Source organism: Aulonocara stuartgranti (assembly GCF_965226115.1).
Source record: "Aulonocara stuartgranti genome assembly, chromosome: 22".
Taxonomy (NCBI): domain Eukaryota; kingdom Metazoa; phylum Chordata; class Actinopteri; order Cichliformes; family Cichlidae; genus Aulonocara; species Aulonocara stuartgranti.
In genome coordinates this window covers 36867537-36888067 of record NC_138957.1, presented here as the reverse complement: position 1 = coordinate 36888067, position 20531 = coordinate 36867537, and the positions used below count along the sequence as shown (strand labels likewise).

General features: G+C 42.4%; 1 protein-coding gene across 1 annotated transcript in view; it reads left to right on the top strand.

Annotated features, from left to right (window-relative positions):
• LOC309699507 (uncharacterized protein) overlaps positions 1 to 20359 on the top strand; it is a 72380-nt gene extending 52021 nt beyond the window's left edge. The window contains exons 10-15 of the mRNA XM_082522556.1: positions 10213 to 10497; positions 14998 to 15126; positions 17743 to 17799; positions 18852 to 19118; positions 19274 to 19360; positions 20018 to 20359. Of these exons, the coding sequence (XP_082378682.1) occupies positions 10213 to 10497; positions 14998 to 15126; positions 17743 to 17799; positions 18852 to 19118; positions 19274 to 19360; positions 20018 to 20034 (842 nt within the window). The 3' untranslated portion in view covers positions 20035 to 20359. The remainder of the gene's footprint in view (positions 1 to 10212; positions 10498 to 14997; positions 15127 to 17742; positions 17800 to 18851; positions 19119 to 19273; positions 19361 to 20017) is intronic.
• Positions 20360 to 20531: the final 172 nt, after the last annotated feature.

Sequence of the window (20531 nt, the reverse complement as noted above, 5' to 3'; positions counted from 1 at the left end):
TGGCACGTTGGAGAGGTGTGCGCTTCACGGATGAATCATGGTTCACATTGTTCAGGGCAGATGGCAGCTGAGAATGTCCCAGTTCTTGCATGGCCAGCATACTCACCGGACATGTCACCCATTGAGCATGTTCGGGATGTGCTTGACCGGCGTATACGACAGCGTGTACCAGTTCCCACGAATATCCAACAACCTCGCACAGCCATTGAAATGGAGTGGACCAACATTCCACAGGCCACAATTGACAATCTGATAGACTCCATGCGACGATGTGTTGCACTGCATGAGGCAAATGGTGGTCACACCAGATACTGACCGGTTCTGGGTCCCCAGACCCCCAATAGCGCAAAAAACTGCACATTCCAGGGTGGCCTTTTGTTGTGGGCAGTCTGAGGTACACCTGTGCACTACTCATGATGTCAGATCAGCATCCTGATGTGGCACACCTGTGAGGTGGGATGGATTATCTCAATATGGCAGATGTGCCCACTACCACACATTTGGACTGATTTGTGACCACTGTTTGGGAGGGATGGTTATATTGTGTATCTGGACTGAATTTTAGGTCTCTACGTCCATCACATGGGGAATGGGAGCAAAAACAAAGGTGTTGCGTTTATATTTTTGTTGAGTGTATATATATATATATATATATAATCATAATAATCTGACAATACTATAATATTGGCCACACACATATACATATATCACTGACTTTCAGCTTGTTGTGTTTGTGGATATATGACTGACTTTAATTATTAAACATTCGCACATAAATAAGTGACGTCATATTCAGTACTTTTGACAGTTCACTCTTCGGCCGCTCCATCTTATTAGGGAAATTCCACATACATAAATGTAAATTTCAAAACTCAACCCCATCATTTAATTTGTTTTTGATTGAAATTGAATATTACTTAAACTCTCTTAAATTAACTTCTAATAAAAAAGGTTTATCATTGATTGAAATTCGTTCAGAAATGTTTAACAAATGAGCTGTCACAACTTTTAAGTACAAAGTTGTTATGAAGTCTGCCACATTCCCCCCTTTCTTCTTTTTTCTCCTTTATTTATTTATCCTTCTTATTTCATTGTACTGTATATTGTTACTCTTATTTGCCTTGTATGTCTACTGAACTGGAATGACTGACTGTTCGCTTTATGGTTTCAATAAAGTTTGGAAAAAAAAAACAACCTCTTCAGCCGCTCCCGTCTGCCGTATTTTGCGACAAAATTCTCCACACCCACCGCCGCGCTATGAATTGTGGGATATATGGGACCACGAAGCGTGCACCGGACCACGCTTGATATTTGGGGAAATCGACGGCGCATTTGGAGGATGCATTTGAAGTACACTTCGAATTGGGACAGCCGTCGTCGCGTGGCGGTGATGTAACCGCACTTAAAATGCGTACTTCAATCGTGCAGTCTCTTAATTTGGACACAGCCCTTATGTCCTGAAGTTCTCCAGAGGCCTGGTAACGAACTAATCATGTGATTCAGGTGTGTTGACCCAAGGTGAGATCTAAAACCTGCAGGACACCGGCCATTGTGAGGCCTGGAGTTGCCCACTCCTGCTCTACAAAGTGCTTTGTTGAGATGAGTTGCGCATCTTTCCATGACCAGCTGTTTCATTTTGTCCAATCCACTCCTCACAGTTTGTGTGTTTTACATCTGACTAGATTCTGTTTTGTGCACTCGCTCCAGCGTCCTTATACGTATCACCACAGTAATATATTTGTGTTCTAAAAGACAAATAATTTCTTTATTCTTTGTTACTAAAAACGGTTAGTAACAAGAAAGGAAAAGTAGGGTTTCACTAACTGAGAGGGTACAGATGGCAGATTGTCTTGAAACAACAACTGTAATCTCCACATTTCAGCTTTAATCTCAAAATGATTGATAATCTTTTTTTTTTCTTAATATGGTCCTAATACTCACTGGTAGACATAAAACACGCGAAAAAATACACGTGCATTGAACGCCACATTTATATAGTGTCTAAATTCAGAGCAGGCCGTGAACGCGCCGCAGGCAGGAAATAAGTATCTCAGAAGATGAAGAAGAAACACGGTCGAAAAATCAAATAAAAGCGAGTTTAGAAATGAGAAGAAGGTCTTCTGTATGTGTCAGATGTTCTTCGTCACAGTTCTCGTCCTTCTGGGGGCAGGACTGGCTGCCAACAGCGGTGAGTTTACTTTTTCAGGACATTTTAATGAAAGTGAAAGTAAAGAAGGACGGTTACTCTTGAGACTTCACGGAACATATAATGCGTTTTTATTTACTTCATGACAGTGATGTAACACGAGCGCACGGGTACAGCAGACACGCAGAGGTCGGTTTACTCATGATTATGAACTTTTAGAAATCAGAAGGTGTGTGTGTGTGTGTGTGTGTGTAATTCGTTAGTAGGGACCTGCCCAACAGGGACGTGCAGAGGGGGGCTAGAGGGGCTTGAGCACCCGCCCCTTTCCTGATGAGTGCCCAAAGTGCCCTTTTGTTGAGGCAACTTTTAAATTTTTTTTAATTTTTTTTTTTAATGTGTGTGTGCGTGCGGAGTCCTGTCTGTGCCCCTCAACAATAATATTTAACTATTAATCACAGTTTTGCTAAATAAAAGGATCTGGCTTGCATCAGTCACATGATCACATTTAACCAATGATCGCCCTCGAGGGCAGAACGCGCTGGTTACGAGCCGGGAACGAACTCACAAAGAGCACGCGCATTTTTAGCGGTCCGGAGCTGTAGGAGAAACACAAGTTAACTCAGAGACACAGACTGATGCGACAAAACCAGTAAGTAGGTGTACAGCGCACACTGTAGTGTGTAGCACACAGGAGTATCAGCTTATTACGTGCACGTTGGTAAGCTGTCTTGTGGCAACTAACGAACTGAAACAAACGAGCGTGCTGTGTGTGCAACAGCGCGACAAACATTACCTGTCCTTTTATTAACTGCACAAGTAGTGCTGGTCATAGCTGCTGGCTACCTGTGTAAGGCTGTCATGGGTCTGTAGCTCTGTCACCGTTTTAGGAACATATTTAGTTTTAAAGTAAGTTTCCGGGCTTTTCCTGCCTTTCTGGAGGGATTATATTTCACTAAAAAACGATCTAATATGCATGTCCACATAATTATGCATTATTATAATTATAATATATTAAAAACACACGCTGTATTTTAAAGAACATACATTAAGAAGCAGATTATATTAGATTTATATTTTTAATAAGACAAAATTTGGATTTTACAGCAGTAAAATTATTGTATCTCTACAGTTTAAAGATGTAATAAGCTTTGCCCTGCACAGAGTGGATAGTGAAACAAATGGAATCATCATAAATACATTATTTCATATTTATTACTTCCCCCTCCTCATTGCTTTATTATTGTAGCTCTAGTAATAAATAATAATGTAAGGATTCTGGATCAGCACCATGATGCCCATAGTATATACAGTATTCTGAAGAAGGTCTAAAATGTCACTGTGTGTGCGTGCATGTGTGTGTTTTATTTAGATGGATTTTTAAAAAAAATATTACTCATGATATAACATTGTGCAGACGTGCCTGGTAAGGACATGAGGAGGAAACAGCAGAGCTGTATGAGGCTACTAAAGGCAGGGCTATAACATTTTTCTGTCATCATTTTATTTTAGATTAAGTGCAAGAGTTGTTAGGTGTGGATAATTAGATTATAGTTTATTGCAATAGCAAGTTGTGCCTTGTTCTCAGATAGACAGCAAGTGGAGAGTGATATATGAAATGATGGGATGGAAGGAAGAAGAGAAGCAAAGAGTGATTCACAGGCAGAGCCGAGTTTATTTCTCACAGTTTTTTGTTGCCTTATGGTTCCAAGCGCTGTCACCAATCTTTGCAATTTGTTGTTATCTCATGACACTTGTTTAATCAGCTACCATCTCTCCTGTGGACTTTTTAATGTCTACAGTCTCAGATCAACACAGCCCTGCCCTCCAGCACTATCCACAACATTGTACCCATCAGGTAAAGCATCGGCTACGTTTGCTTTGCCTTGTTGCCCATATTAGATTCTTGATGAATGTGTATTGTTGTTATTCAGCCTGGTTTAATGTGCCCCTTTTTAACTTTGAGCACCCGCCCCTTTAAACCTCTCTGCACGGCCCTGCTGCCCAAACCTCCCCCTGTGTTGTTTATAAAACTGCTCATTAGTTAGTAGAATTATGGTAGATTCTATTTTATTCATCTTCAGCATCTTGTGAAGAAAATACATCGTACAATGTATTTTCATTTAGGCTTTTAGTCACTAACAAATACACAATTCAACATACTGCCAATACTGTGTATAACGTGTAACTGTATAACTTTAATGCCAACAAAGATCATTCAATTTAAATCAGAGGTCTGTCCATGTGCATAACCAAGCCAAGGGGGGCACAATCCAGTGTACTCCTACTACTCCTAGGGTCGCCTCAGGAAGCGGCCTAATCTGGCATAAAGTCTTGGCTTGAGCAACAGATGTTGTCACTCAGACGGTATCACCAGCTCAGTGAGTAGGAGGAGAAGTCAAAAGCAGAAGCCAAGACTTTTTCCACTAACTCAAGTTTCCAGCCTGTTCCAGCATCTCTGTGTATGTCTGAGCTTCTGTGGGACGTTGTTAAAGTGGCAGGGAAACCCAACACCATCAAACTCTCCTCCCTTCAACCCAGCTGCGATGGCTGCGGCACAACACACCACGTTACCAAAATTGAGACGTGCACGGCTGACAAAATTGGCTCACGACACAGCGACACGGCAGGCATCATGTCACTGTCAGACCCCACCCACATCTGCTACCCTACTTCACACCACCTGAGACTGCCCCATGCATCCTTCCTCCCCCTGTCTCACCCCTCCACCACCACCCTCCAATCCAAATATCACTCCCACATTTAGTGTGTCACCACTTCACATCCTTGCCTCTCACCCCTCACCTGACAAACCCCTCCCTTCTCGAGTGCTGATCATGTGAGGAAGGAGCTAAAGAAGAGTACTGGAAGCACTGTGAGAGTTTGCGCCATCTGCTGAGCAGACTGAGCTGAGTTTGCAGAAAACCTTTTATGACACTGGCGTAGATATGAGGAGAAATGGAGTAAGGGTAATACGGAGCAGGTAGAGGAGAGCCTGGAGAAGTGAAGGTATGCTCTGGACAGAAGAGGAATGAAAGTCAGTAGATGCAAGACAGAATAGATGTGTGTGTGTGAACGAGAGGGAGACAGGTGGAAAGGTGAACATGTGAGGAGCAGAGGTAGTGAAGGCAGATTTATTAAACAAGCAACAGATGGTGAATAAGAGGAGAAGAGAGCGCAGTCAGCTGGAGCTTCTCAGCTGTGCAGCGTAAATAAATATCTTTCTATGTTTTTCTTCCTTTCGTGACTTTCAGAGATTCACTCCCTCACTTGCATCTACACGGCGCACTCCAAACCCGACGGCACTCCGGGCATCCACAAGTTCACAGCCATGGGTTTGCTGGACGGCAGGAGGATCGACTACTACGACAGTGAGAGTGAGAGGAAAGTTCCCAAACAGGAGTGGATGAGAGAGTGTTTATCTGCTGAGTACTGGGGAAAAGGAACAGAGGAACAGTGGTTAGAAAGCCTAATGAATCGAATGAGACAGAATGACTCGGGTAAGCTCCACGAAATGTCAAGCACCATTAACAAGAGCACCAAGTTGATCTCCAACTGAAGCGTTTCTTTATAAAAATGTCTTTTACGTTTTTCAAGTCAGGACAAAGTTGTTCCTGCTCATTTGTTTAAATCAGAAGGGTTTTTTTAATCTCTAACCTGCCCTTTATTTATTTCGTCCGTCTTTCAGTTGTCCACGTTCTTCAGGGGATGCGTGGCTGTGAGGGCAAAATGCAGCCTGATGGCACGCTCAAGTTTCATCGCGCTATGCACACGTACGCCTATGATGGACACAACCTCCTTTCCTTCGATTCTAAAACCAAATCCTGGATCGCCGCGATTCGAGAGGCCCAACTCACCATGAGAGAGTGGGACAGTGATCAGGCCATGAAAGAGCGCATCAAGGGATACCTGGAGAATGTGTGCATCAAATGGAAAAAGCAACTACAAAAAGCCCGTATGTATTTAATAATCTTTCTGTTGTTATAATCTTCATTAGTAGAGTCTAGAGTAAGTAGATTTAGTAATAAATGTTTGTTGTTTGTCTTTTAAGTTAGTTGTGACCCAGAAGTTTGGTCTTATACCTTTGTGTCTTTGAGTATCACCTGGTGTGTAGGAGTTCTGTTTGAAAGGCAGGTATCATTTTAGTTACAACTAAAATGAATTTTGAACAAACTGTAGGTAAAATCAGGTGATCAGTGTCAGACAGTAATCAGTTCTGAGGCCAGTCAAAATCCCAGTTTGAGCTTCATGGTAACTGTGGTTCTGCTGTGAAAGTGTTACATTTCAGCCAAAACAGTAGCTCTCTTAAATCTCTTCTCACTGAATGAGAGTTTCAAAAAACAACAGCCAAAAAACAATTTCTTTTTTTTTTTTGAGGGGGGGGGTTACTTGTACTCATTGTATTTTCTCAGAATCTAAATCTGCCCAGCTGTTACATCACACTAAAGCAGGGTTCGCTAACCAGTCGATCAACCTGTCAATGAAAGTAGGTCGCAAAGCATTTTAGGCTATTAACATATTACTTTAACCTATCAGAAGTTCAGTCACTTCTCTGAATGTCTCGTGATGTTTGATTGGCTGCAGAGTCGTTTGGCTGAAACTGCAGACCGTGTAGCAGGGTAAGATGGCAGATGGCGTCTGTAAGAAGCCGAAAACCTACCCCTTTCATTCAGAATGGGAGCTTGAGACTGGGTGTGTCCAACTATGAGCCTGACTACAGAGCGCTAACTGATGCTGTGCAGTCACGGTCATGACATGAGCTTTTGGTAGATTTTATGCAGTGTTAGGGGAACTACTGTGCATTATATCTGGTTACATGTGTTATGGAAGTTTTCATTTAATGAAGCCTGCAGACAATGGTGAGTGGGAGCTGACATCCTTTAATAAAAACCCAAGCTTGGTGAGAGAGAGAGAGCGGCTATCAGGACACTGACCAGCAGAGTCTCTCCCTCCAACACAGCCCTGGGTTTAAATACCTTCTACAAAACAAAAGGCAGCACACAGCTGGTTTACACCTTTGGTTTTCCCCAAAGAAAGAGTTCACACTCCCTCACACCGCTTACAGTGGTTGATCCCCTTGAGAAGCTATCACAGTAACTTTGGCTATGTCCACCATAATGCGTTTTTGTTTGAAAACGCATTATTTTCTCTCTGTTTTGGCCTCTCGTCCACACTGAGACTGCGTTTTTTGCTGATTGAAAACGCTTTAGAAAACGGTGCATTCGCGTCACAGTGTGGACAGAAAAAACTGAGACTTTTTCAAAACTATGACACATTTTAGTCATGTGATGCAGTCATGGGACTGTAACCCAACCAGTGCAGGGGCCTCCCTACACCCCGGACTCTGTGTTGTGTAAGTTTGTGTTGGATTGGGGTTCAAGTAGAGAGACCAGTCGGACACAGGCGTTTATTCAGATGCTGGGGCAAACACCACTTCAACGCTGCTGCTGGCCAAGATGGCGCCCGCGCGAATGAGAAATCTGAACTACGGTGTCCTGCAGTGGACAAATGGTCAAATTTGCTAAAATATATGTATCTATGTAATCTACGTATATGCGGTTCAACAGTGACACCTTGTGACCAATTCCAGTCACTGCCTTACTTGACCAATTAAACCAAGATAGCGGAGGGCATTATACAGCAGCTGATTTGTTTGCTCTCAGTTCTGACAGCCCTATTAAAGATTAATATCAGTCTGTACATACTCCTGATAGCTTTTCTTCAAATTCTTCAATTCTCACTCGCTTTTGCAACTTTGTACTTTTGTGTTACTCACAGCAACAACTCCACCTCATTTTTAGTCCATTTAAAAGACTTGCTGCTTTTCCTTGACATTTTGCCGCGACTTTTCACTAGGTATCCCCGACAGAATCTGTTTCCCCTGCGTCGGGAGCACACGCTGTACTGTCCAAAATCACTGACAAACAGTCTCCCACATTGCTGATTTTTAGTTCACAAACACTGGTTATTATGACTCCTAAAACTTTGGAGGATTTAGCTCTTTATATAGTAAAGTTACAGGAGAATAAAAATAGTTATCAGCCAAAATGTTAATGGTTTGTTAAAATAATTCCATCTGATACCCCGTGAGCAATAAATATATAATTTTCTGTTGTAACCCTCAAACTGAACGATACTAATTTTTCACTTTTTCACAAAATCAAAACATCAGTACTTCCTGCGTGCTTCCAGCAGAGGGGAAACAAATTCTGTCAGGGATACCTACTTTGGGACAACACCGGAAGGTAAATAAACAGCAGGCAGAAATGGGGCAGGTCGAATCGTCTTGCATTTCACGCATGCGCAGGACGGGAACGTAAGAATTTTTGCCCGTTTCAATGTGGACGCACAACTCTGTGAAAACGACTGAAAACGCTAGTGTGGACGCGGAGCGTTTTTAGACGAAAACGCCGTTTTCAAATGTATCTGGGCTAGCATGGATGTAGCCTTTGTGACAGTTTAGCATAGATTGGGTTTGACATGCTAGTACTTCTTTTTTAACTTTGTTATTTGTCCTGTTATTCAGTGTGAAATCTAAAAATCTCCCTTTTCCCCTAGAACTCAGTGTAATACAGCGCAGCTTTTCTTTTATATATTTTTGATATATTCTACCTTTTCTGCAGATTTGAGACTGTTGTGTCATTTTTTTAGTTCAGCATATATTATTCTAAATTAAACTTGTTAAAACTGACCATTTGTTCAGAGGAGAATCAATATTTTTCAGCATTTGTAGAATTTTATGCCTTTGAAATTTGAAACGGTAGATCCTGACCTTCATCTTAATGTGTAAAGTTGACGACCGCTGCAGTAAAGACTAATATCTTTTATGCTTGTGGTCACATTGACCCCAGGAATCAAAATCTTCCAAACATGTCAGCCAAATAATTTAAATAAGTAAAATTCAATTTTACATTTTTAGATTACAGGTGACAAAATCGCTCAAATGGAAGAAAATGTTAGATGAACCTAAGCTGTTTGAGTGAGTAGGTGTCATGGTCCTGTGTTCTGTTCATGTCCCCGAGTTTGTGTTGTAAAACAGTCTGTGTGTTTCTTGTTTTACTTTGAAAGTGTGTGTCTACTTAGGTTCAGCTGTGTGTCATTCCGTCGTTACCTTGTGTGTATTTATAGTGTGTGCCTGCCTGTGTTCCTCGTTGGTTCGTCTGTGTTATCCTGCATCTTTTGGGCGTCTCTGCGTCTCTCTGCGCCACACTCTGATCTCCATTCCCAGCTCTTCATCCCTCTTGTTTTCCCTGCGTGTGACTTTGTGAGTTATGGTTTCGTGTTTTGTTATTATTAGTTTTCCCCAGTTTAGGGTTATGCTTAGTTCTGCCCTCGCCTTTTCTTACTGAGCACTACAAATAAACCTCACTCGCATCTCCACTGCTGTCTGCAACTTGGGTCCTCATTCACTCCACCACACGACTGCTGCCCCCGCCGTGACAGTAGGAGTGTTTTTAAAAACTTAAGTTGACATTAACCATTTATTTCATTACTTTGAGTGTTTACAGTGCAGGTGAGCTGTTTCTGTGTGGAGACCCCAAAGCAGCTGTGGAACTTTCCCAAGTGGAATCACTGAAATCACATTTATATCCTCAGGCTGCATAGAGAGAAAGATTTGGCTGCAGCCTAAGCAAACATGCTGGCAGTGCTAACAGAAAAACAGCAGTTTGTAGTCCAGCGGTGATGTTCAGGATGTGAATGCTGATTTGCTGAAATATGGATGAGCAGGAAAGCAGCTGAAGTTCATCCTGCTTTTTTTTGATGGAGAAAGATTAAAAATACATGTATAATGAATTTTCATTGTTTTTAACATGTAGTTTTATTTCACCTTTTGACTTTTGCATATTATGTATTCTCTGTGGCGAGAGTTAAGCCAAGGCAGAAACAATAACTAAAAAAGATCTAAAATCTGTGAAAGTGAACAGGTTTCTAATTTTAGTATCGGCAGCATGCCTGTTTGAAATCGCAGTAGTTGCTATAATGAGTGATTACATTTATTATTAAGGTATTGATTACAGATGTACAGTTATCTTTTAGTTACCTCGTGCACATTATTTTTCTCTCTCCAGCTCCGCCTGTCGTGTTTGTGTTTGCAAAGAAGGCCAAAGTGGAGACAAACCTCATCCTGACCTGCCTCGCCACAGGCTTCTACACAAAAGACATCATTGTTAGGATCAAAAAGAACGGACGTGTTCTCGCTAAAGACGACGGCCTGATGAGCTCAGGAGGACTTCCCAATGGAGACGATACCTTCCAGAGGAGAGACCATGTGGAGATACTAAAGTCTGACTTGTCAACGTTCATCTGTAACGTCACTCACGAAGCAACAAACATAAGTGTTAAGAAGCTTTGGGGTAAGGAACTTTGTTGTTTTTCATTTGTCAGTTTTCTTTCTTTAGATTAAAATAGTGAGGTTTTCTGTTTGTCCACTGGATCCTGCATCACAGACATTTTAGTCATATATGAGAGTAACCCAGCCACAAGAGGCCACAAGCCAAAGCTCTCCTAGTTCCCAGATAAATGGAGAGGGTTGCATCAGGAAGGGTATCCAGCATTTTGATGGAGATCATAAAAAATATGATTTCCGTATTGGAAACTATCTCCTCCAGTGCTACTGTTAGCCACAGAGGAGGAGAAGGTGTGTGGAGGCAGTGAGAGAGAAGGAAAGGCAGGAATGTGGAGCTAAGAGTAGGACTCTAAATGTAGGAACTATAACTGGTAAAGGGAGAGAATGGAGAGAAGGACGGTGCATGCAGGAGAGCAGGAAAGGAAGCAAGACCAGGAGCACTGGAGCTCGGCGGTGGACTCTTTAACCAGCCTGTTTAAGAGAATTGTGGAAAGTGAGAGAGGCCTGAGTGTAAGAGCCAAAGTCAATGTTTATGGATCCGGTTTCTCACTTCATTCAATATTTTTCATCCTGGACTCAGCTGAAGCGTGCAGTAGCATGGATTCTGAGAGTTAAAAAACTGCTTCTGCATTACAGTAGAAGAAAACTACAGATTAAACACGATCCTGAACAACATCTTGAACTTCAAACAAAGAGATACTGTCTGGACACCAGCAGTCTCAAAGTTGAGGAGCTGATTGTTATTGAAATGGCATCATCACTGGACACAGACTCTTTTATCAATGCCCTTCGTCGCTTTATTGCCAGACGTGGCCAAGTAAAAGAACTGCAATCTGACAACGGCACCAACTTTGTGGGAGCCCATCATGAGCTGAAGGAAATGATAGCAGATTGGAATCAACGTTGTATACACAATACCCTTCTTCAAAAGGGCATTAAATGGACTTTCCATCCCCCAGCTGGGTCACATCATGGAGGTGTATGGGAAAGACTTATAAGATCTGTGAGAAAGATTCTTAATTCCACCTTAAATGTACAAAGTCGACAGACGGATTGGGGCTGCAGTAATGCAGACGCTGCACCGGTCCGTCGTGGTGAAGAGGGAGCTGAGTGTAAAAGCGAAGCTCTCAATTTACCGGTCGATCTACGTCCCTACCCTCACCTATGGCCACGAGCTGTGGGTAGTGACTGAAAGAACGAGATCGCGGATACAAGCGGCAGAAATGAGCTTCCTCCGAAGGGTGGCTGGCCTCTCCCTTAGAGATAGGGTGAGAAGTTCGGCCATTCAGGAGGGGCTCAGAGTAGAGCAGCTGCTGCTCCACATCGAAAGGAGCCAGCTGAGGTGGTTCGGGCATCTGACAAGGATGCCCCCTGAGCGCCTCCTGGGTGAGGTGTTCCAGGCATGTCCCACCGGGAGGAGGCCCCGGGGCAGACCCAGGACACGCTGGAGAGATTATATCTCTCGGCTGGCCTGGGAACGCCTTGGTGTTCCCCCGGACAAGCTGGAGGAGGTGGCTGGGGAGAGGGAGGTCTGGGCCTCTTTGCTTAGGCTGCTGCCCCCGCGACCCGGCCTCGGATAAAGTGGATGAAGATGGATGGATGGATGGATGTACAAAGTCTTGATGAAGAGAGCCTCAGGACTGTTTTATGTGAAGCTGAAGCTATTTTGAAGCGCTTACTCCAAACCACCTGTTGCTTCTTAAGACTGCACCATCATTACCACCAGGATGTTTTCAGAAAGATGACATATATGCTCGTCGCAGATGGAAACAAGTCCAATATATGTCAGATTTATTCTGGAAAAGGTGGATTAAAGAATATCTTCCACAACTGCAACAAAGACAGAAATGGTGCAACCCAAAACGAAACTTCATGCCAGGAGACATTGTGATCATTGTTGATGATTCCGCACCACGGAATTCCTGCATAACTGGAAAAATAGAAGAGACAATCCAGGACAAAAGGGGATTTGTTCGTCAGCTTCGGATCAAGACAAAGACCGGGTTCCTAAACAGACCTATAAATAAAGTCTGTCTTTTGCAGGAAGCAGACAATATTTAACATATTGGACTGACTGGATAATCTTTAAGTGACCTACTCCTTTTACTTATGGGTTATTATCTCATGCACATATCTTTCTACGTAGCACTTTTAATTCTTATTCCTACTTTTATTTTTTCATGTCTATTTAAGTGCTATTTATGACACTATGTTTTGCACTGAAGCACCGCAGCAATTTCCTAATGTTGTAAACCTGCTCAACATTTGGCAATAAACCCCTTTCTGATTCTGATTCTGATTAACTTCACAGATGGTGAACCACAAGTAGTAGTACTGATGCATGTTGCACTAAAGGGCGATTGAAATGTTTTATGAACAAGTAAAGGATGTAAGACTTGATTATTTTGTAATTATTATTTAAAAGATAATTAGGGGCTGGTATTGTAAGAGCCAAAGTCAATGTTTATGTTTTGCTTATTTGTTATGGTGGCACAGGTGTATAGCTTTACCTGCATCTCAGGTGATTGCATGGGGGTGTGGTCACAGTCTATTTACCTGATCTCAGTGTTCGCAACAGGTGTGTTGGGTGAGTGGTTTGTGGGCAAACTTTTCTGTTGACAACAGCGCCATGTGAAGAGAGAGGCTGGCACAGTGGTGTGGCTCTGGATTCCAGGCTGACTGCAGGTGAGGTTGTGGGGGTGGGAGCAGACACTGTGGTGTCGAATCTATTGAAAAACAGATTCAACTCGTCGGCTCTATTCTCACCTCCCTCAGCTCCCCTGCTGTTGGTTGGCCTGAATCCAGTGATGGTCTTCATGCCCCTCCACACCTCTCTCATGCTGTTCTGCTGGAGTTTCCACTCCAGCTTCCTCCTGTAATTGTCCTTAGCCTCTCTGATCTTGTCCTTTAGTAACACCTGGACCTTCCTCACCTCCTCTTTGTTGCCCCCTCTGAAAGCCCTCTTCTTGTTGTTGAGGAGGGCTTTGATGTCCTTAGTCACCCACGGCTTGTTATTTGGGTAACAATGAACAGTCTGAGCTGGAACAATGGAGTCGGTGCAGAAAGTTATGTAGTCTGTGATACACTCAGTAAGCCCATTGATGTCCTCGGCGTGAGGCTCACAGAGTGTTTCCCAGTCGGTCACCTCGAAACAGCCCTGTAGTTCCGCTATTGCCTCCTCTGACCACCTCCTAACAGTCCTGGTGGTCACAGGTTCCCTCCTCACAATTGGCACATAGCGGGGGGTGAGGTGAATCAGGTTATGATCTGACCTACCAAGTGGGGGGAGGGAGGAGGAGCTGTATGCATCCTTGACGTTAGCATACAGTAAGTCTAAAGTTTTCTCTCCCCTGGTGGGACAGTCCACATATTGTTTGAATGTTGGTAGTGTATTGTCCAGTGATACATGGTTGAAGTCACCCGAGATCACAATAAAGGCACTCGGGTGCTGAGTCTGTAGCCGAGCTATGGCAGAGTGGATAGTGTCACATGCAGCTGTGGGGTTAGCAGAGGGGGGAACATAAACAGCCACCAAGATGACGTGAGAGAATTCCCTGGGTAAATAATACGGCCTGAGTCCAACAGCACACAGTTCAGTGTCCGGGCAACAAATCCTTTCTTTGATTGTTATGTTGGCAGGGTTACACCACCGGTTGTTAACTAAAACAGCAAGCCCACCTCCTTTACGCTTACCGCTAGCGATGCTGTCCCTGTCCGCCCGAACAGTGTGGAAGCCTTCCACGGAAGCATTCTCATCGGGAATGTCCTGGTGCAGCCATGATTCGGTGAAACACATCAGGCTACACTCTCGGTATTCCCTCTGACTCCGTACCAGTGCTGAGAGCTCGTCGATTTTATTTGCCAACGATCGCACATTTCCCATCACGATAGACGGCAGACACGGTTTAAACCTCCTCCTCGCTTCGAGCCTCCGCTGTCTCACCGTCACCTTTTTTCTTCTCTTCTGTCCTTGACCTCTGCATCCCCGATGTGTTTTCCTCCAAATTTCAGCTCGTACTTCTGCGGGCCTGGCCAGCGAGCCGGCCGGCATCAGGGCGATCAGCTGATCTCTGGAGTAAACAGTCCGTGCGTGTAGGAGATGTGCCGCGGTCCCGTTCCTTGATAAAAGTAACAGTTCCACGGCCACCAGAAGAACAAAAACTCTCTCAATCCACATGATTGAGTGAAATATAATAAATGGATGAAAATACAAGTCAGAACAAAGTAATACGTAAGAAAAAAGAGCTAAACTAAGAGAAAAAGCAAGAGCAACTGTAACAGGCTGCACGCTGGTTGGCGCATGCGCACTGAACCGATGCCTTCTCTGTGCCTGCCACTTTGTATTTTCAGCCTTGTGCATATCGCTACATTCCTATATTTAATTTCAGTTTCCTTTCCTGCTCAGTATTCAACACATTGCTCTCCATGTTTCTCACCTGCAATAATGACTTATTTCATGTTGTTGTGTCTTTAAATTATTCCAATGTGAATGTTTCCTGTGTTTCAGACAGAAGTCAGCTGAGTGACACTGGTAGGAGCAGAGCTCTGAGCCTCCTTGTAACAGCCCTACTGGTGGTTGGGATTCTTGCAGTTTTAGCTGTGCTTCTGTTGATCTTATATAAAGTTGTCATTCCTGGTACGTACAATATACTAATACATATATTGGCTGTTCTTGACACAGTGGACTGAATTATTTTTTAAATCCTGCAATAATTAATACATACAGTGGGGCAAAAAAGTATTTAGTCAGCCACCGATTGTGCAAGTTCCCCCACCTAAAATGATGACAGAGGTCAGTAATTTGCACCAGAGGTACACTTCAACTGTGAGAGACAGAATGTGAAAAAAAAATCCATGAATCCACATGGTAGGATTTGTAAAGAATTTATTCGTAAACCAGGGTGGAAAATAAGTATTTGGTCAATAACAAAAATACAACTCAATACTTTGTAACATAACCTTTGTTGGCAATAACAGAGGTCAAACGTTTACTATAGGTCTTTACCAGGTTTGCACACACAGTAGCTGGTATTTTGGCCCATTCCTCCATGCAGATCTTCTCGAGAGCAGTGATGTTTTGGGGCTGTCGCCGAGCAACACGGACTTTCAACTCCCGCCACAGATTTTCTATGGGGTTGAGGTCTGGAGACTGGCTAGGCCACTCCAGGACTTTCAAATGCTTCTTACGGAGCCACTCCTTTGTTGCCCGGGCGGTGTGTTTTGGATCATTGTCATGTTGGAAGACCCAGCCTCGTTTCATCTTCAAAGTTCTCACTGATGGAAGGAGGTTTTGGCTCAAAATCTCACGATACATGGCCCCATTCATTCTGTCCTTAACACGGATCAGTCGTCCTGTCCCCTTGGCAGAAAAACAGCCCCATAGCATGATGTTTCCACCCCCATGCTTCACAGTAGGTATGGTGTTCTTGGGATGCAACTCAGTATTCTTCTTCCTCCAAACACGACGAGTTGAGTTTATACCAAAAAGTTCTACTTTGGTTTCATCTGACCACATGACATTCTCCCAATCCTCTGCTGTATCATCCATGTGCTCTCTGGCAAACTTCAGACGGGCCTGGACATGCACTGGCTTCAGCAGCGGAACACGTCTGGCACTGCGGGATTTGATTCCCTGCCGTTGTAGTGTGTTACTGATGGTGACCTTTGTTACTTTGGTCCCAGCTCTCTGCAGGTCATTCACCAGGTCCCCCCGTGTGGTTCTGGGATCTTTGCTCACCGTTCTCATGATCATTTTGACCCCACGGGATGAGATCTTGCGTGGAGCCCCAGATCGAGGGAGATTATCAGTGGTCTTGTATGTCTTCCATTTTCTGATGATTGCTCCCACAGTTGATTTTTTCACACCAAGCTGCTTGCCTATTGTAGATTCACTCTTCCCAGTCTGGTGCAGGTCTACAATACTTTTCCTGGTGTCCTTCGAAAGCTCTTTGGTCTTGGCCATGGCGGAGTTTGGAGTCTGACTGTTTGAGGCTGTGGACAGGTGTCTTTTATACAGATGATGAGTTCAAACAGGTGCCATTCATACAGGTAACGAGTGGGGGACAGAAAAGCTTCTTACAGAAGACGTTACAGGTCTGTGAGAGCCAGAGATTTTCCTTGTTTGAGGTGACCAAATACTTATTTTCCACCCTGATTTACGAATAAATTCTTTACAAATCCTACCATGTGAATTCATGGATTTTTTTTTTCACATTCTGTCTCTCACAGTTGAAGTGTACCTCTGGTGCAAATTACTGACCTCTGTCATCATTTTAGGTGGGGGAACTTGCACAATCGGTGGCTGACTAAATACTTTTTTGCCCCAGTGTAGAAGCTTTTGTTAAAAATGTCCTCTTCCTCTAAGACAGCTTCCCAAAGTGCAGACCGTCTGCACTTTGGGAATTTTGCTCTTTATACAGTAAAGTTACAGCGGGATACAAATAACATCAGGCTGATCCTGCCACGATTTGTTCCCCGGTTTAAATCACGAACAAACAGGATCTCACAGCTGTTTGTTTTTAAACCTATTTTGCACAGAGAGGCAATTTTTAAGAAATGCATTGATAGCAATGTTAAATATTATTACACAGAAAAAAACAACTACATGTAAAATAATCACACATGACGCCTCTGCCTTTGTAAATGGAGGGACAGTAACTGCATCTGTGTACGTAAGCGTGTAAAACCTGCAGACAGTCAGATTAACAGTGTTTTGTCTCTATCTGCCATTCTGCAGTTCATCTCATAGGAAAAAATAAGGTGCGCTCAGCGTGACGTGAACAAGGCACATACCTTTGACATTGTGTGACGAACTCCGTATTCCTCGTCCACACGTAAACGCAAAAAAGGAGTTTTAAAAAAAATCTCCGTTTTCGGTGATTCGAAACGCCGTTTACGTGGACGAAACAGCTGCGTTTTCAAAAATACCCGTGTAGGTGCGGACACAGCGTAAAAGAGTTAGTAGTTTATTTTATTACTACCTGTAATTTATTGCAGTTAACTTGTCAAGTTACACACACTTGAAAAGTCAAACCTGAACTCTAAACAGGAAATACTTTTCCTGAACATTAGCTTAAAAATTTACTGGTTGTGCAGCAATTTTTTTTTTATTTTTTAAGTTTTTCAAGTTTGTGTGTTTTCAACTGTGCAGTGATGCGTAAATATGAAAGTTATGTTAATTATTTTTATCATGATATTGTTAATTTTACATATTCAACTCACAAGTTTACCTGAATTAATTTCTTTCCTTCAGACTGTCAAAGCTCCTCTGACTCCGCCTCTGACTCCGCCTCTGACTCAGGTGTCTCCTGTAAGTATCATTTATTAATAGTTGCACAGGATCAAACTTTGGGTGTTAAAATTCATCCTGGAGAAACTCATAAACAGTTTTAATGAAAAATATGATTATTATCATTATCATTATAATTATTATCATTATTATTATTATTTTTATCATTATCATTATAATTATTATCATTATAATTATTATCATTATAATCATTATTATTATTATTATTACTATGAAGCGCCTTGAGGCGACTTTTGTTGTGATTTGGCGCTATATAAATAAAATTGAATTGAATATTATTATCATTATTATTATAATAATGGATTGGATTTATATAGCGCTTTTCTAGGCACCCAAAGCGCTTTACAATACCACTATTCATTCACTCTCACATTCACACACTGGTGGAGGCAGCTACAGTTGTAGCCACAGCTGCCCTGGGGCAGACTGACAGAAGCGAGGCTGCCATATCGCGCCATCGGCCCCTCTGGCCAACACCAGTAGGCAAGTAGGGTAAAGTGTCTTGCCCAAGGACACAATTGTGTTGCCAATGGCATTAACCACATATACAAAAGCGACCAGTGAACCTCTCTCTGCTGATGTCGTTGCCCCAACTTAACTTAATATAAGTAATAGTGTGGTAAGTTGTAACATCTGCATTATTGTTACAACTGACCCAGACTCCTATAGCCATGAACTAGCTAACATTACAGCCAACGGCTAAAACATTAGCACTAAAGACCTACACAGAATATATCCCCATAGACAAACAAATAACATAATTTAAGTTTGATGAGTTTAACTGCAAAGCAGATAATGCTATTAAACATTGAAATAAAGTAGAAAAACTTACTTTTTGGCATACAAATTACTTTTTTTGGTGTTAAATTGTCTGTTTTTGACAAAATGTGTTGATTTTTCACATGTGATAGCAGAACTGAATTAGGCATGCACAGGATGAGTCACATCATTTGAAACTTAGCCCTGATTGGAGAAATTGGAAGTGTTACAACTGACCCACGTTACAACTATCCCCGGTCTCCCCTACATCATTTTACATTTTCTCCTTCCAGCTGAAGATGAGGCGTATGCACAGAATTCGAAGGACGGTGAAAAAATCCTCTTGACATGCATCGCCAGAGGCCAGGGAGCCATCGACGTGGAGATCAAGCGTAACGGGGAGACTGTAACTGAAGAGAAGGGTCTGATGAGATCAGACCCTGAGACAAATAAAGACGGCACCTTGGAGATAAGAGCCCATGTGGAGATTTCAAAGGATGACAAGTCTAAGTACAGCTATGAAGTCATTTATAAGAACCAGAACATTAAGCATGACTTCGGTAAGAAAGTTTTCTGTGTTTTCAGACCTGTTGTTGCTTAGGGCTGTGTCAGTTAATGTATTGAGGGCTTGAGTTTCACTGTGAAATTTTGGTGTTTTGCATAATTTATCTATTATTTATAAAGCTGGAAATTCATCTAATATTGTTCTACTCAGACTGTGCATTGCCCTGGAGAGGACCATCAGAAGTCCAGCGGAGGTGGACAGAGATCCATAATCTGGAGTACTACACCACCGACCCAGGTCTGTAACGCTCCTGTTATAGCAGCACTGAAGTATCAACAAAACTGGAGCAGGTCGGATATGCAGAGAATGAAACTAAGTCGGCAGGAAGTGAAAATGAAACAAGCAATCTCATTTTGGAAGTATCAAAGTTTAATGTGGTCGAAACATTGAGATATTTACATTTACAGTTGTGTCCAAAATGATCCGGATGAATGTCTTACCAAACTTACTTCATCTTGTAACACTCCTCTGTATGTAGCTGGTGCCAGTGTGTTAAAGGTTAAACGTGTTTCACACGCAGATGTAATACAAATAAATAAACAATTTGTTGTTTTTCTTATGGGGAAAATGCCAAATGTTACATGCTGGACCAGTATTGCAGCGCACATCGAAGGACAAACACAGAGCACATGAAATGTGTTTTAGACAGCGTCAGTCTAAACAGTTATTTTTTTTAAACCTTCATTATTTAGACACAGACTTTATTAAAGCCACACTGGGGAAATTCACATTACTGCAGCACAGGGGTCAGCAAGAACTGGGAATAAGAGATATGTTAGAAAATTAAGAGAAATGTACAACATATATTTTAGCAAAATATTTGTTTTATTGGAGACATTTTTAGTTTTGCTGAACATAAGAAATATGAAATAAAACAGTTGCTTGTCCCTGCAGACTATACTGACACCTGAGTCGCTGACAGCTGTATGCTGGAGACGCTCAGTCCTGTGAAGCCCTGAAGTCTCCATCAGATCTACACACAACACCAGATTTACCAAAACATACTTAATGCAGAGCATTAAGTATGTTTTGTTTTTGCTTTTTTAAAAGTGGAATATTTTCCTTTTAATGCATTTTACAGATCAAGAAACTGATGAGTCAGCATTGAAATGAGGTTCTTTGAAATGAGTTTTTAAAACGTTCCTCTTTAAGCTGAACCTCAGTCACAGTGAACGTCACATGAGGTCAGAGGTGAATTTTATGTATTTTAATAAAATTATCTCAGTTTGTTCATAAGTCTTGTTTCATTATTATTGTGTTTCCTGGTGTAATTTCAAGTGAGCCCTGCAGACTGGCCACATGAGCAGCGTGTGTCCAGAAAAGGATGGATGGAGAATTTCATGCAGTCCCTGTTGGAGCGATTTGTTCTTTATTTTTATTATTTTGAAATTTGTTAAAGTTTGTTGTT